We start from the raw sequence: 16824 nt of genomic DNA, 5'->3' as shown, positions 1-16824 counted from the left end.
GCAAGAACAGATACCCTTAAAATCAAGGATTTTCCTTTCGGTAGAAGAAATTTGGGAACTTGGCTATCCAGTGAGAAAGTGGGAGAAGGTCTAGTGATTAATGCAGCAATGAAATCAGATGATCAGGATATATTTCTTTGTATATGAATAACAGTTCTACTATGGATTGATGCTCCATAGATGTATTTGGGAATTTGAATTATAAACCAAACATTTTTCTGCACATGGTTCCTGATGTGGGTGATACAAAATACTGTAGTAATACTGCCAGAATAAATAGGGGAATAGAATTGGCATCTTGGATCTTAAAGATTTGATCTTCTTCAAGATTTTTTCTTTAGTGAGTAATATAAATGGGCGGTGCTATTATTTGCTGGTCCTTTCCACAGATACTGATTGATTGTTATGAGAATAGAATGCTAAATCAGACTGTTTAATTTGATAAGACCTGCTTCTTTGCCTAAGCCAAACTCAAGGCCCACAGGGAGATGGGAATGAGAAGCAGGGAGGGAAAGGGGTAGGGATAGGAGGAGTAAGAGTGGGGGGAGAAGGAAGAAGGAGGGGGAAGGAGAAGGAAGGAAGACGGGAATGAGAAGGAGGGAAGGAAGGGAGATTACGAGAGGGCAGGAAGATCTGAGGGAAGCACTTGGCCACCAGCAGCCCTGCTGCCCTCTTGCCATCCCCTTGCCCCCTCCTCTCCTGGTGCTCTCCTATCACTGAGGTTGCTTTGGTTACAAAATCGGATCTCCTTGCAAGGAGAGGGAGTGGGTCTCCCTCTGACCCATACTCTTTGCTCTCCCGTACACACCATGAGCAGCCTGGCCACGGAAAGCAAGCACAGCAGCAGCAGCCTCGAGGAGGAAAGTGCAGCCAGGAAGCAGGGCTGGGCTGGGCTGTGGGGCCCCGGTGGCCTGGGACCTTGAGGGCCAGGTTGGGCTCTGGGCAGCCTACGCCGCCATCCGGCTATCCTCTGCAGACGGCCTGAGGGCACTTGCCCTGGTCTTGCCTTCCACTACTGGAGACCATGGCCTGGGCCATCACAGGTGCCCGATGTGAGCAACATTGAGCTGGCCAGGCCCACCCAATTGGCTGTGACCACCCAGCCATGCGCCCCTGAAGTTGACCACAACCAGCAAAGCTCTGGGAGTGGAAGTCCACAAGTCTTAAAAGAGCCAAGTTTGCAGACCCCTGCCCCAGGACATTGCAACCTTCATGAGTCAGTTTGCAGACCCCTGCCCTGCCCTGGGGTCATGTGACAATCTTTTTGACAGACAAAGTTATTGGGGAAGCCAGGTCCATTTAATAGCTGGCAAGAAAGATGGTAAAATAAGGCAAAACTTAACTGTCTCACTAAGCAACAGAAATTTTGGATTTCATTTTGGTTGTAAACTGAGGACTACCTGAACCTCCGAATCAGATCTGATGATGACGACGCAGCATTCCCCAAAATAGCAGTTCTATAGAGTTGTGATGGCTTATCTTGGGTGCAGCCAAGTGGATTTTTCCCCTGGCTCCCTTGTAAAAAAAACAAAACACATCCCGTTTCCTCCATTTAAATACCTATTAAAGCAGGGGTCTCCAACCTTGGTCCCTTTAAGACTTGTGGACTTTGCTGGCTGAGGGACTCTGGGAGTTGAAGTCCACAAGTCTTAAAGGGACCGTGGTTGGAGACCCCTGTATTAAAACTAAAGCAAAACTAAAGTAAAATTGCCCCTTTTCCTGACGTGGGCGGACAGGGCCTAGGCCACAGGGTTGACTCCCGATCCAGCCCGCGCGTTTTTCCCCGAAAGAGCCTTTGCGGCAGCGCCGCGCTCCTTCGAAGGGAGCGAGGGAGGCTAAAGCTCAAGGAGCGGCGCCCGATGAGCATCCGGGCCGAGGAGGGCGAAGGATGCGCGGCCGATGCCGAAGTCCGTCCTTCCGGAGGCTCCTCCGCTTTTGGCCTCCCCGGTGGCCCAGAGGAAGGCGGAAGGCCGGCGGGGCAGGCGGGGCGAAAACGTTCCCTGCCCTACGGAGCAGGAAAGGGGCGGAAACAGGCTCGCCTCGCCCGTCTCCATTTTGCTCTTCGTCCCGAGAGCGTCGGTGGCCGGAGGGGACGCCGAGTTTCGTAGCCACCTTCCAGGCGAGTGCAGGGCGGTGAGGGAGGCCGAGGCGCCAATTCTACTCCGTCTGAGGCGGCAGAGACCGTCCTTTTCCCCCTCAGTCCCTCCCGCCCTTCCCAGGGCGTGTGCCTGCCGCTACTTCTGTGGGGAAAAGCTTTGCTTTTTCTTTCTTTTTCTCTTTCTTTCTTTCTTTTTTTGGGGGGGGGATGCCGTTTTTATGGGCGGGGGTCGTTAGAGGGGTCGCGTCTCCTGCCTGTCACCACCTAACCCGCTTCGCTCTCTGTTGCCATTTGATGCCCCCCCCCCCAACCTCCCTCCCTCAAATCATGAGGCAAACTTTCTTCTTGTGAATATAGGTCATTCGTGAACCGAAAATGTGGAATAATGTGGAATAATAAATGTGGAAATTGTACAAGTCAGTCAGCGCGGGGCGTGAAAACGACCTAAGGCAGGGGTCTCCAACCTTGGCCACTTTAAGACTTGTGGACTCCAACTCCCAGAATTCCTCAGCCAGCTTTGCTGGCTGAGGGATTCTGGGAGTTGAAGTCCTCAAGTCTTCAAGTAGCCAAGGTTGGAGACCCCTGCCCTAAGCTTTGCTGGCTGAGGGATTCTGGGAGTTGAAGTCCTCAAGTCTTCAAGTAGCCAAGGTTGGAGACCCCTGCCCTAAGCTTTGCTGGCTGAGGGATTCTGGGAGTTGAAGTCCTCAAGTCTTCAAGTAGCCAAGGTTGGAGACCCCTGCCCTAAGCTTTGCTGGCTGAGGATTCTGGGAGTTGAAGTCCTCAAGTCTTCAAGTAGCCAAGGTTGGAGACCCCTGCCCTAAGCTTTGCTGGCTGAGGGATTCTGGGAGTTGAAGTCCTCAAGTCTTCAAGTAGCCAAGGTTGGAGACCCCTGCCCTAAGCTTTGCTGGCTGAGGGATTCTGGGAGTTGAAGTCCTCAAGTCTTCAAGTAGCCAAGGTTGGAGACCCCTGCCCTAATCTTTGCTGGCTGAGGGATTCTGGGAGTTGAAGTCCTCAAGTCTTAAAGGGACCAAGGTTGGAGAACCCTGTTTTGCTGGCTGAGGGATTCTGGGAGTTGAAATCCACAAGTCTTCAAGTTTATTTATTTATTTATTTGTCAAACACAACAGTATATATAAGTATAAACATGTAATAACCATACGAATTGGATACAGTCAAAGGGGACATTAGGACAGGAACGGTAGGTATGCTGGTGCTTTTATGCACGCCCCTTATAGTCCTTTTAGGAATGGGGTGAGGTCAACAGTAGATAGTCTTTGGTTAAAGCTTTGGGATTTTGGGAAGAGGCCACGGAGTCAGGTAGTGCATTCCAGGCATTAACAACTCTGTTACTTGAAGTCATATTTTCTGCAATCAAGAAAATATTGAGCGGTTCATATTAAGCTTAAATCTATTGTGTGCTCGTGTATTGTTGCGATTGAAGCTGAAGTAGTCTTCGACAGGAAGGACATTGTAGCAGATGATTTTATACTCAGGTCATGCCGAAGGTGGCGGAGTTCTAAATTTTCTAAAGCCAGGATTTCAAGTCTGGTGGCATAAGGTATTTTGTTGTGATCAGAGGAGTGGAGAACTCTTCTTGTAAAATATTTCTGGACACGCTCAATGGTATTGATGTCTGAAATGAAGTGTGGGTTCCAGACAGGTGAGCTGTAATCGAGAATTGGTCTAGCAAATGTTTTGTATGCTCTGGTTAGTAGTGTAATCTTTCTGGAGAAGAAGCTACACAAGATTAAGTTTACAACTCTTAAAGTCTTTTTGGCGATGTAGTTGCAGTGGGCTTTGGCACTTAGATCGCTTGATATGAAAACTCCAAGGTCTTTGACGGGGTGGGGGTCATCTACAAGGTAATGTCCATCAAGCTTGTATTTAGTGTTCTGATTCTTTTTTCCAATGTGTAAGACAGAGCATTTGCTGGTTGAGATTTGGAGTTGCCAAATTTTGGACCATTCCGACACAAAGTCAGGGTCTTTTTGAAGGGTAGCTGCATTGTTGGTAGGGTTAAATAGTTGAACATCATCGGCGAAGAGAACAGGGATTCTGGGAGTTGAAGTCCACAAGTCTTCAAGTTGCCAAGCTTGGAGACCCCTGATCTAAGGCCTTTTTGCTCCTCTTGAGTTTGACGCTTTTCTCTAGCAGCTCCTTGTAGAATTAGCGAATTAATGATAGCATGCTAAATTTAAAGTACTCCTCAGGACAATTTTCTCTTTAATCTTTCTCCTGAATTTGACCTATGGTGCTGGCAGCTAATGTGTGAAGTCATTCTCTTTGCTTTCTGCTTCCTTAACATGAGTAGCTGCTCTAAGACAGAGGTTAGCCTTGTTAGCCTAACAAATAGAGTAGTAAACAAACAGAGTAAATAGAGTTTCCATAGAGATGTTGGCTACAAGATGGGTGGCAAATACATTTCATAAATAAATAAAGTAGATCTGTGACTGCATGGAAACGCCCTTCATAGTCATACACACCCTATTCCCTCTGGGAAATTTTTGAGCGAAGGAAAATAAATTTCCTCACAAGGAAATAAATGTCTATGGAGATTTCTCCGTCATCCAGATCAGGGGTCTCCAACCTTGGCAACTTGAAGACTTGTGGACTCCAACTCCCAGAATTCCTCAGCCAGCTTTGCTGGCTGAGGGATTCTGGGAGTTGAAGTCCGCAAGTCTTCAAGTTGCCAAGGTTGGAGACCCCTGCTTTGCTGGCTGAGGGATTCTGGGAGTTGAAGTCCACAAATCTTCAAGTTGCCAAGGTTGGAGACCCCTGATCCAGATCATGGTTATCCCAAAAGTGCTTTTTCAAAAGGCAACTGGACTTGCTTTCCTCCCCACCCCCCCCTCTTTTAAGATGTTTCACTTCTCATCCAAGAAGCTTTTTCAGTTCAGTTTTCAGCACCACAATGGGGAGGGAAAACATTGCCCCCTTCTTAAGCAGAGTTGCTGAAAATCCCCGCTTCTCTGCCGCAATTTCTTCCCCATTGGTAAATTGGTTTACTTGCGAGCAGGAAAACCAGATGGGGACTGTTTGCACTTTTTCTGAGGGCAGCATGCAAGTCACAGATTGTCCAACTTTTTCTTAACACATTTGTACCATGGGGTAGAGAGTTTTACATCACAAATAATTGTACAATGTATCAGTTATGCTGGCTCTTGGAAGTACTGCAGATGTAGCAGCCTTTCAAGTTAATTTACTTAAAATACGTTGTTGGAGAACTAATACTGATAATATAAACCTTTTTCCGGGGGATTTTGCTGATAGAAGAAGATAGAGGAAGCCTGACAGGATTAGCTAATCTTTTATGTTTAATACTTCATTCATTTGCCCATTCTTTGCACCTGCAGATGGAGCCAAAAAAAGGAGGTTAATTCTATTTCTGATTAGAAGCCAGAATTGAAATTGTTCATCATCTAATGGAGTTTAGCCCCTCCTTTGCAGGCTGCATAAGAGAAAGAGCTCTCCCCCCTCAGCTCTGTCTTCAGGTCAAGTACCAAAACCATGCATAGGAAGGAAAAGTGAAGGTTTGAAGGAGAAGGAAGGCAAACTTAAGACCAAGGAAGCAAGATGTAGCAAGCAAGTCATTGCTACCGTCACAGTGTTCCTGTGGCTGATCAGCTGCTTGAAACACACCACTGTGACGGTGATCAGGCTGTTGGAAGAAATATCCATCTGGGTTCAGTTCCAAGTGGGGACAAAGACGCTAGAAACATGGAGGTTGCTTGGAAAGATGATTTAATGGTGGCCAGGATCACATGGCTTGAGTTCCTGAACAGAAAAGGGAAGGGAAGGGAAGCTGTGCACGCCCTGGCTTTATGCTTTCTCTGAGCTTTGAACTTCCTGGGGCACAGGAAGAGTATCCTGATTGGTTGTCAGACTCCCAGGGGGTGGGGGGTCTTAGCTAGCCTTGCTGGCTGATGTAATCTTCCCAGGTGTCATGTGGTGAGTTTCTGTTGCTAGGTGGGTCCTATTGTGTTGCAGATGATGGTCCCATTGACAAAGGTGGGGAGAATGAGTTTCTACCTCTGACCCATTGACAAAGGTGGGGGGAGTCAGGAAGCTACTTTGTCTTTAAAACATGTTTCTCCATTTCTCATCCAGGGAAATATATTCTGCCTTTTTAAATATTTTCTAAAATATTTCATTCTTCTAGGAGGGGGTGGGTGCTAACTTCCTACAAGGCTAAGGAATTCCATTGGGTTTCGTCCTTAGCCAGTCAAATGGCACTTCCAGATATACCCACACTTCTTACAATTTTTGTCATTTTTCATCTTCTGGCTGCTGTATCCCTGGCTTCTTTCCATGAACCCAACTACTGTAGTATGTGAATGAGAAAGCAGCACTGAGCAACAAAAGGAGACTAAGAAGCTAGTCATAACCCTGTTGATTCTCTTTCTCAACCAGGAGAGATAGATATTGTGAGGCTTCTCATGTAGGGGCGGAAGAACCATGGGTTGATTGGGGAACCAGATAGGAACCCAGTGATGGATCTTCTTCCTCTTCTACAGGAGCCAGCAGATACTAGCTTTCGAAGGCCTCTCCCATCCAGTGTCAACAGGCAGGAGATTGCTGGTGCTCTGGCTGCTTTAACTGCAGAACATGAGCTAGCAGCTTTTGTTCCGTATAGGACTTCTGTGAACTTCTACCTTTTTTTAATCTGAAAAGAAGAAAAACCATGCAGGCTTTCAAAGCCTTCACGTTCATTTGCCCTGTATAGAACTGCTTTTTATAATAGGACTGTTATTACAGTACTATATTCTATGCTGATAAATTTAAGCTAAGGCAGACCCTTTCAAATGTTTGGGAAATCTTCTACGATCTATTTAAAGCTATTCAAATTTCACTTCAGTCAAATATTGTGTTTAATCGGTCTGTTTCTGGAGAGATACTGTGCAACACTGTTTGTAAAGGATGAGATCTTTTATTTTAGCAAATTCCACAGTACAACAGAATGATTTAGTGACTGTTGAAAAGTAGCTGATTGGCCTTTAATGAGCACAAACAAAGCTGCATTCACATGATACATTCACCTAGTTACTGAATTAGGTTGTTTTCATAGGATATTTTCAGATGTAGCCCAACGTAAGATAATATCAAAATAAAATGTATAACCAGTAACTAAACCAATCAGGCTATAAGATGTGCTTTATTAGCATTTTTTACTATTTACTGAATTCTCATAATTCATGGAGCTATCTCTGTAGAACTCAGTAAGCTCCACAATAGCTAGCCAAAATTAACCCTAACTTTACACATTGCACAGATTTAACCATTGTGTTAAGCGTTCTTCTTGTAAGATGTGCAGCCATTTAAATTTTACAAATTAAATCTCTCTCTCTCCTCCCTCCCCCCCCTCCCTCTCCTGGGTGTGTGTCTTTCTCTCTGCCAAATAATAAATGCCAGTAGAAGCTTTGGTTGACTAATCCTTCAGGACTTTTTTCTCTTTCAGCTTGTAGTTTAGGGAAGTGTATCTCTTCCCATTTTACATATCGAGATAAAAGTTTGTATTCTTTCTCACTTTACAGTGTTCTGACCATTATGGCCAGATAATTTAAAAACGAAGATTTATCACCTAAAACAGGATAAAACTTCACAGCATGCAATAGGAAAATGCCTATATTTTATGAATTTCATATATATATATTTAAATTGTAAATATTTCTACTCTGAACTATTAACTACTGATGTTAAAGCTTTTTATAAATACATATTTTGCATATATGATATTAGAGGCAACAAGTAGGCGGTTCTTTTCCATATTTTTTTTTCTTTTTAAATAAAAATATTCAGTTAATTGTAGGTCTATTTTTTATTTCTTGAATTTAATCATTGCTATAAATAATAAATCCTAGAATTAGATACATTAATACTTACAGTATTTCTAAAACTCCTAAATCCCTTGATTAGATCCACTACAAATATTCTGTTTCCTTGAAAATAAGACCTATCCAAAAAAGAAGCCCTAGCATGTTTTTACGAGTGCATCTAATAACACCCCCCCCCCAAATAAGCCCTACCTAAGAGCCTGCGCAGCTGGCTGCACACCCAGTTCGCCTGGTTGCTCGCGGTGCTGTGTCCTCAAGGCGAGGCGAGGGGAGTGGTGCTTCTCCACATGCCCCTCACCGGCTTACTTCAGGGCCCCTGCAGCCAGGCCATCCACGCCTCAACACTTGCCTTGCGGGCGGCAGCACCAGCAGCCTTATACAGCAGAAGCCCATGTGGCTGCTGGCCCACTTCTTCTGCTTGCTTGTGGCTGCAACGGAGCAGGAGGCCGAAGAATGTGCTGCGGCTGCGAGGCGCAGGTGTTAGGGCATGGATGGCCTGGCTGCAGGGGCCCTGAAGTAAGCCAGTGCGGGGTACATGGGGAGCTCCACCCGCCACCTCACATGGCCGCAACTTTGGCCATACGGGGTCCTGGTGGATGGGGTTGTTGGAGCTGCCACTGCAAGGCGCAGCAAGTGTTGGGGTGTGGGTGGCCTGGCTGCGGGCCCCCCTGAGATAAGCCAATGCAAGGCACATGGGCAGCTCCACCTCTTGCCTTGCGGTGGTGGCATTGGCATGGCCTCCTGCCCTTCCACAAGCAAGCAGATGTGGGGCCCCTGTACATGGAGAGAGAAAAAAATCAGACACCCCCAAAAATAAGCCACTGTGCATATTTTGGGGCCCAAAAGAAAGTAAGACGCAGTCTTATTTTCGGGAAAACACGGGTTGTGCCTTTCTTACTGTACTTATTCCAAAGGGCATAAATTTATTTTTTTGACCTATATATCAGTTTCACTGGAATGAATTATCTGGAAATTATTGTGGTGTATTTTTGTCTGATTTGAGAGAATATAAGCTTGTAAACCCAAATCTTTTCTCAGTCCTCTCACCCAGTTATTTCTACAAAGTGATTATAAGCCATTTTATGAAAAGAAATATGGTGCTCTAATACAACAATATAAAGTTTGGATGTTCATTCTTTTGTTGACTTGATAACATCCTGAATTAATTTTTCAAATTCAATAAGCTGCCTTTTAATAGCTTTGGTATTATTTGGGTTGGGGGGGGAAAGAAATACATTTGTAGCAAATTGAGGCAATTAAGATTGGTGCTTGAAAATGTCCCACCCCACCCTATCCCTGGGAATAAAATAGCATTACATATTACTTCAGTTGGCTTTTGTTCTTTCATTACTTTCTACCAGTAGTGATTTTTCACAATGAGGATGTTTCACATTAATAAGTGATGAAATGGAGGGAGAAAAGTGAGGTTGCACCTTTTCCAGATTTCCCTTGCAGACGTAAAATGGATTAGAAGTAGAATTTATTGTTCTTTAGTATAATCAGCACAGAAGGAAAGACTTTTCATCCTCTTTTAAATTTCCATGGCAAACCGTCACTTGGGTTCTGCATTTCCTACCACTCTTACAATATTTCTCAGCTATATGGCTTTGCAGTCCAATTTAAGGTGTGAAATACCTAATCCATTCTCTTTTGAGTTAGTCAGTAATAATATATTAGTACATTTCTTTATTAATACTAATATTAGATAGGTGAAGAAAAATGACAAATTTAATCTAAACTTGTGACTATGTGACTAACCATAATTTCTTAAATTATACACTATCCAACTCAGCAACTCTGGACTATTTACATTTTTAAAGGGATCTTTAGGATTGTGCGTGGACATAGCACCCTTGGAAGCATTTAAATACTAATACCTTTTGCAGTGGCTATTTGTGTGACTGCTTTGCAAGCTGCCCCAGGGTCTGTACGTATGTGTGTATATACAAACAGCACTTTGGTTGGTGTTGCCAATTAAGTGTTGTTGTTTCCACATGTAGACAGAGACAATTGGGGATAGCCCTTAGAGTAGTTGTGTGGGTCCTCCAAGAGACCCAAATGTATTAATAATTTCAAGAGAGAAGTTTTTTTTACTATACATTACAGAGCATCTCTTTGAAATCTTTCGTATAGCTCTTGTTTACTTTACAGTTTCGGTATCTGCAAGTACTTCCCATTGCCTAGAAAATGGGCTTTTTGTTTTTATCTGTTTGGCTACTCGGTGAACATTTTGTGAGCAACCAACTGTCAGGCAGGCATATGCTTGCTACAATTCACTTATAATGTAACCCAGAGGTAGTCAACCTTTTTATACCTACCGCCCATTTTTGTATCTCTGTTAGTAGTAAAATTTTCTAACCGCCCACCGGTTCCGCAGTAATGCGCCGTGTATCGTCGTCTGCGCATGCCTCTCACGCATCGTGGATTGGGTTTGGGGGGGAGCGCCGGCTACCAGCTCTGCTTGTTTGTTACAGCTGGGTGGTGTGGGGAGAGATGCGCAAGCTATTCTGGGATGAGGCTCTTTTGTTTGCGGTCACACTATAGCGCCATTTAATTTCACTTACGTAACGTGAATTGCGTGGGCGATACAAATAGTATATTTTCAGCAATTTAAATTGTCACGGGGAATTTTATGAAAACTTAATGAACATTTTTTAAAATAATGCTATGAAAATTTTTAAAAAAGTCAACTAAATTTAAAAAAAAAGGAAAATGCTTCAGTATCGGACAAAACTCCTACCGTTCACCATGAAAGCTGGAACGCCCACTAGTGGGCGGTAGGGACCAGGTGGACTACCACTGATGTAACCAAAATATATCTGATTGAATTTTTTTTATTTTATTTTTTTGCATTTATATCCCGCCCTTCTCCGAAGACTCAGGGCGGCTTACACTATGTCAAGCAATAGTCTTCATCCATTTGTATACTATATACAAAGTCAACTTATTGCCCCCCAACAATCTGGGTCCTCATTTTACCTACCTTATAAAGGATGGAAGGCTGAGTCAACCTTGGGCCTGGTGGGACTTGAACCTGCAATATTGCAAGCAGTTGCTGTTAATAACAGGCTGCATTAGCCTGTTGCGCCACCAGAATGAATTAATCTCAGGCTTTTTGTTCCTTCCTTTCTTTTTTCATGAATTCCTAAAAATTAAAGTATTCATTTGAAGAAATTTAAAAACAAATAAAATTATTATTGTTTTACTATGTATCACACACATAAATACACAATTAAAAAGTGATGCGAATAAAAGGAGTTTTATATGCCTCTTGTCTCCCTTCTGTGAGTTCATTAGTGCTCGATACTTGAAATGATGAAATTTTACAGAAGATCTCAAGTATTTGTTTTCCCTCTTACTTTACAGAATGTCCTACCCAGGATATCCTCCATCTGGCTACCCATCTTTTCCTGGTTATCCTGCAAGTATTGATTTGTTTAATATATGCTGGGGGTGTTGAATAATTTATGAAATAAACTAACTTGAGTAAACTAACGGTAGCACCATTTGGTCTGAATCTATCTTGAGATTGGCAAAGTAAAGCCTCATATATTCTATTTATTAAGAAAACTATAAATAGCAATGCTTGTTCATTTCTTTTTTCCCTTTTATAATTTATTAATTTATAATATAAAATACAAAAATACAAAAGAAAATAGTAGGAAAATAACGGAAAGAAAGGGAAAGGGAAAAGTGTAAGGCAAAGAGAAAAAAGAAAGAGAAGCATGGACTTCCAACTCTCTTTGGTGCAGTAGAATAACAATAATAATAGCATAATAAAATAAAAATAGCATCAAACCTCAACTTTTTACTTTTACATAATAATGTAAACTAGCCATTTCTATAACAACAAACCTATCTAATCAGGAAAATCCAAAATCAAAGTTTCATTTTTTCCACCACAGCACAAAGTCCAGAAGTGGTTTCCAAATAGAAACAAAAGTAATTGTATTTTTTTTCTTTGTTCAAAACAGTCAATTTGGCCATCTCTACTAAATCCATCAACTTTTGCAACCATTCATCCATTGTAGGAATAAAAGTGTCCTTCCATTTTTGTATGTAAAGTAATCTTGTTGCCATCAACATATATAACATCAAAGTTCCATTTTTTCCCCATTAAACCCAGAAGAAAATTTAATAATAATATTAACAACAACAACAACAACAGAATTGGAAGGGACCTTGTAGGTCATCTAGTCCAACCCCCTGCTCAAGCAGGAAACCCTCTATCATTTTTGACAAATGGCTCTCCAATCTCATCTTGAAAGCCTTCGGTGAAGAACCCACAACTTCTGAAGGCAACTTCTGTTCCATGGGTTGATTGTTCTCACTGTCAGAAAATTTCTCCTTATTTCTAGGTTGAATCTCTCCTTGATCAGTTTCCATCTATTGTTCCTTTTCTGGCCTTCGGGTGCTTTGGAAAATAGGTTGTCCCCCTCCTCTCTGCGACAGCCCCTCTGTGACATCCCTCTCACAGTTACTACTATTAAGCAAGGTTTCACCCAGTCTGTATGTGTACTTTTGATTTTTCTTGTCTAAGTGTAAGATTTTACTTTTCTCTATGTTGAATTTCATTTTCTTAGATAGGCGCAGTGTTCAAGTCTGTCAAGATCCATCTGGATGTTAAGCCTATCATCTAGGGTGTTGGCTATTCCTGCCATCTGCAAATTTGATAAATTCCAATTCCATTCCCCCGACTAAGTCATCTATGAAGAGTATTGGGCCTAAGACGGAACTTTGTGGTACCCTATTGCTTACTTCCCTCTATGTAGATGTAGTACCATTAAGGACTATTCATTGAATATGGTTTGTCAGCCAGTTACCAATCCATCTGGTATGATGCTATCTATCCCACATTTTTCTAGCTTACCAGTAGGTTGTGGTCTACTTTGTTGAAGTCTAAGTATACTATGTCCACAGCATTTTTTTGGTCTACTAATTTAGTCACTTTGTCAAAGAATGAAATAAAATAGGTTTGGCATGATCTGTTTTTAACAAACTGGTGCTGACTTTATTTGCTTCTAGATGTTTGCAGCTCTGTTTTTTAATTATCTTTTCCAGTATCTTCCCTGGTATTGATGTTAGGCTGATTAGTCTCTAATTTCCTGGGTTGTTCTCCTTTTTTGAAGATGGGAACCACATCAGCTCTTTTCCAATCCTCAGGTAGTTTCCCAGTGCTCCAGGATTTTTGGAAGATATGGTACAATGGTACTAAGAAATCATATGCCAGCTCCTTCAGAACTCTGGGGTGTTATATTCATCAAGATCAATCAGTGTTTTCTTAACTTATTTTAATTTTAAAATTTTAATTCTCTTGCTTATTTTAATTTTTATTTCTAGTCTGTCTTTTACAGTTAGGTTTTTGGTAGGTTGGACTACAGTTTCTTTTTATGTGAAGACTGATTGCAAAGAATGAGTTAAGCAGTTCTGCTTTCTATCTACTGCCTGTTACTTCCTTGCCATCTTCTCTCTTTAGTGAACTGACTGTTTCCTTGACCTTTTTCTTGTTATTTATATCTTGAAATAAACTTTTTAAAATTATCTTTGACTTTTGTTGCAAGTTTTTCTTCATTCTCAGCCTTTGCTTTCCTGACTTCATCTTTGCAGATTCTGGCTATCTGCTGATATTCTGCCTTAGTTAATGTGTCCCTCTTTCCATTTTTGGTACTTATCCTTTTTGTCTTTCAGTTTATCAGAGATCTTTGTATAGCCATGCTGGTTTCTTCTTGGATTTTGTGTTTTTTCTTTTTCAGTGATATTGTGCTGGACTTGGATTTTATGATCATATTTTTCAAAGTTTCCCAAGCTTCTTGGGTTGTTTTCCCCTTTAGGATTTTCATCCAAAGAATCTTTCCCAAGTTCTCTCTGAGTTTGTTAAAATCAACTCTTTTAAAAACTAAGACTTCGATATGATTATGTTCTATTGCTTGTGTTTGCATTATATTGAATTCCAATATGACATGGTCACTCTCACCCATGGTTTCTGTAATTTCAACTCCCTCTATCACTTCTTCTCTGTTAGTAAGAATTAATTCAGTATGACTGGCTCTCTAGTTCTGTCCCCTTCCTTTTGGACAACAAAATTGTCAGCTAGGTTGTTCAGGAACCTGTTCCATCTCTCACTTGATGCAGAATTACCGTATTTTTCGGAGTATAAGACACACCTTAATTTTTGGGGAGGAAAACAAGGAAAAAAGTATTCTGAACCAAATGGTGTAGTGATATATTATTTAATAAGATACCAGTATAGCAGAATAATTTTTACAACCATGTACACTTTTTACAACCATGTAAAGTCAACAGTAGTATTAAGAACCATCATCACTGTCATTAACAAATGAGGAGAGACTTTAAGGTTCAAGCACTCCTCTAATTTTCTGAAAACCCCAAGAACTCATCATTGTCGCTGGTGTCAGAGTTTAGGCAACTCAGTTGCTCACAATCACTTTCTTCCCTTAGATTTAAAAAAAAAAAATGAAACTGCAGATAACTTGCTTAGGAAATTTACAAGAGGAAATTATATTTACAGATATAATTTTCTAACTGTGAGGAAAAAGTCTACCTAATATCAAACAAATAAGTGAGGACATTTCTATTCTTTACATTTCTGAAATAGCAAAAAATGTGCAATGCACTTTTCCTGATCACATTTGATGATTTTTTCTGAAAACAGCAGATCGCAGAATATGGGTAAAGGGCTAAATTCTATCAAGTTGATCTCAGTGGCAAGAGACAATAGAAGAGACTTATAGCATATTGTAAAATAAAAGAGAAAGGACTTTTATAGAAGAAATTGAAACATGAATAGGAAATATATTGTCAGGAAAGGATCTTAAGCTTGACTGAGACTGAACGTGTACAAGAATAGTGTTTTAGGAACTTTTTAACTGGGAGATGAGTACAAGGAGGAAACTCAAACCCCAATGTTGTTGCGCATGGACATGAACACATCAGCAGGATGAAAATAGATAAAAATAGACATGTACACACAAAGTTGTATTGGAGTGGCCCCCGGGGGGTCCTCAAGTAGGATTTCTGAGCATTGTCCTCACAACATTACAGTTGCAAAACCCCTTGGAATCTAGGAGTCAAGACTGATCATTGTCATCCCCATTATTTTTACAGAAAAAAATTAGGCCTAAGGAAAGTTGAGCAAAAATGCTCTTCACTTGTGTAAGTAATGATATAGCTGAGATGTGTGCTGGGCTCAGTTCCCTGTCCAAATAAGATTCTGAATTTCAGATTCAGATTATCTAAGATTCAGATTAACAAAAACATTAACTGATGATTAAGGAATAATTACATTCTCAAAATTTCTCATAAAATTGCCGTAATGAGCTATACTGCACATGAGAAAGATTGTCCAAAAGTGTTCTGACCTAGGCTTCCCAAGAACATGAAGCAGACTCCTTGTCCTGACAAAAAACCCTTTTTATTATGTTAACTGTAAATTCCTCTCATTCACATCCAGCAGTCTTTTAAGAGAGAATTTATAGTCACAGACCTTATCTGGCTTGGAGAGCTGCCAGGCCGATTTCTTCAAAACTTGTCAAGAAGTCTCTGAGATTCACGAACCAATTAAGTGAACTAATTGTCTCCTGCAAACTCCACTCCCCTTTCGCTCCTCTTTATTCCTTATGGGAGGGGCCATTCACCAGCCACCTCTGGCTTTACTTCTGAGTCAACGCTTGTTCCTTAGAATAGAATAGAATTTTTTATTGGCCAAATGTGATTGGACACACAAGGAAAAGATACCTTCATCAAGGTACAACACTTACAACACTTAATGATAGTCATAGGGTACAAATAAGCAATCCCTAGCTGTTCCCTTCTCCTGGCAGCTTTGCGCATGTTCTTCTGCCCCACTGATGTCTGACTCCGAAGGCAGCTGACAACTGTAAGACAGCCCTGGCCCCATCTCTGCCTCCGACGCAGAGCACTCATCTTCCCCAGACTCCAGGACTGGCCCATATTCCTCCCCAAACTCCTCACTGGCCGCTGGTGGGCCACAACAAAAAGCATCTTTATCATTGTAAGGAAACCAACCCCAGGATAGATGCTTCCCAAGCATGTAGACATTATTTTCAATAACTACCATGCTGGGTATAACATCTGTAGTTCTAGCACCCCATGCTACTTAATGAAATGAGTAATTGAAGCTGTTTTCCAACATGCTAATACTTGATTGGTTGTTCCTATTCAGCCTACAGGACAGGAGTCTGTTTATCCACCCGCTAGCCAGTATTCTTACCCTGCGGTGCCTGGAGGCTTCCCACCTGTGGGAGGCAGTGAATATAATGTAGCTCCACCAACTGGGGAATTCCCAGGGATTGCAGGCTACCCAACCGCACCTGGTGGGTATCCTTCTGCTTCTGTTGGATACCCTGGACTACCGCAGCCTGGTGGCATGCCAACTTATCCTGGAGGTATGTTCCTAAGCGCTGTTTGCAGTCTGGGTAATTGAGTGCTGGATGTTTATGTCTCATATTTCAAGAAATCTAAACAAGCAGGTAGTATGGTTGCTATCCTGGTATATCGCAGTGTATAACAATCATGGGTTGTTGTGAGAGAATAAAACAGAGGGACAACATTAAATACATACCAGCTATTTGTTTCCTAATCAAGTATTGATCAAGACCTGGTCTAAAGATTCTGCATAACTGATGCTCTGGACCAGTCCCAGTCTTCTATCACAGGCTGACTATTAGGAAGATATATTAGGGAAAAGGTCTACGAGTAAGATAAATCTTAACATAAAACTTTAAAAGAAAAAATTATGTCTCACGCATATAAAATTTGACTAGTATGGTATTGTGTGGATAAGAGAAGCAGTAATTAGAAAACAGCTTTTGCTAATAATGAAATTATTTTGCATAAATTATATATTTTGGTTTG

The 16824-nt window shown here is 41.7% G+C and overlaps 1 protein-coding gene and 1 long non-coding RNA gene across 2 annotated transcripts in view; one reads left to right on the top strand and one right to left on the bottom strand.

The window, feature by feature from the left end:
* Nucleotides 1-1721: 1721 nt before the first annotated feature.
* Nucleotides 1722-16277, bottom strand: LOC131201051 (uncharacterized). Its single transcript, XR_009155771.1, has 3 exons — nucleotides 16138-16277; nucleotides 11289-11348; nucleotides 1722-2112 (listed from the first exon to the last, which is right to left on the bottom strand). It is a non-coding gene; the product is annotated as an uncharacterized LOC131201051 (long non-coding RNA).
* Nucleotides 11269-16824, top strand: part of ANXA7 (annexin A7) — a 29680-nt gene continuing 24124 nt past the window's right edge. The window contains exons 1-2 of the mRNA XM_058188580.1: nucleotides 11269-11350; nucleotides 16133-16355. Of these exons, the coding sequence (XP_058044563.1) occupies nucleotides 11297-11350; nucleotides 16133-16355 (277 nt within the window). The 5' untranslated portion in view covers nucleotides 11269-11296. The remainder of the gene's footprint in view (nucleotides 11351-16132; nucleotides 16356-16824) is intronic.

Source organism: Ahaetulla prasina, chromosome 6, assembly GCF_028640845.1.
Source record: "Ahaetulla prasina isolate Xishuangbanna chromosome 6, ASM2864084v1, whole genome shotgun sequence".
Classification (NCBI taxonomy): domain Eukaryota; kingdom Metazoa; phylum Chordata; class Lepidosauria; order Squamata; family Colubridae; genus Ahaetulla; species Ahaetulla prasina.
This window is presented reverse-complemented; position numbering and strand designations above follow the sequence as displayed.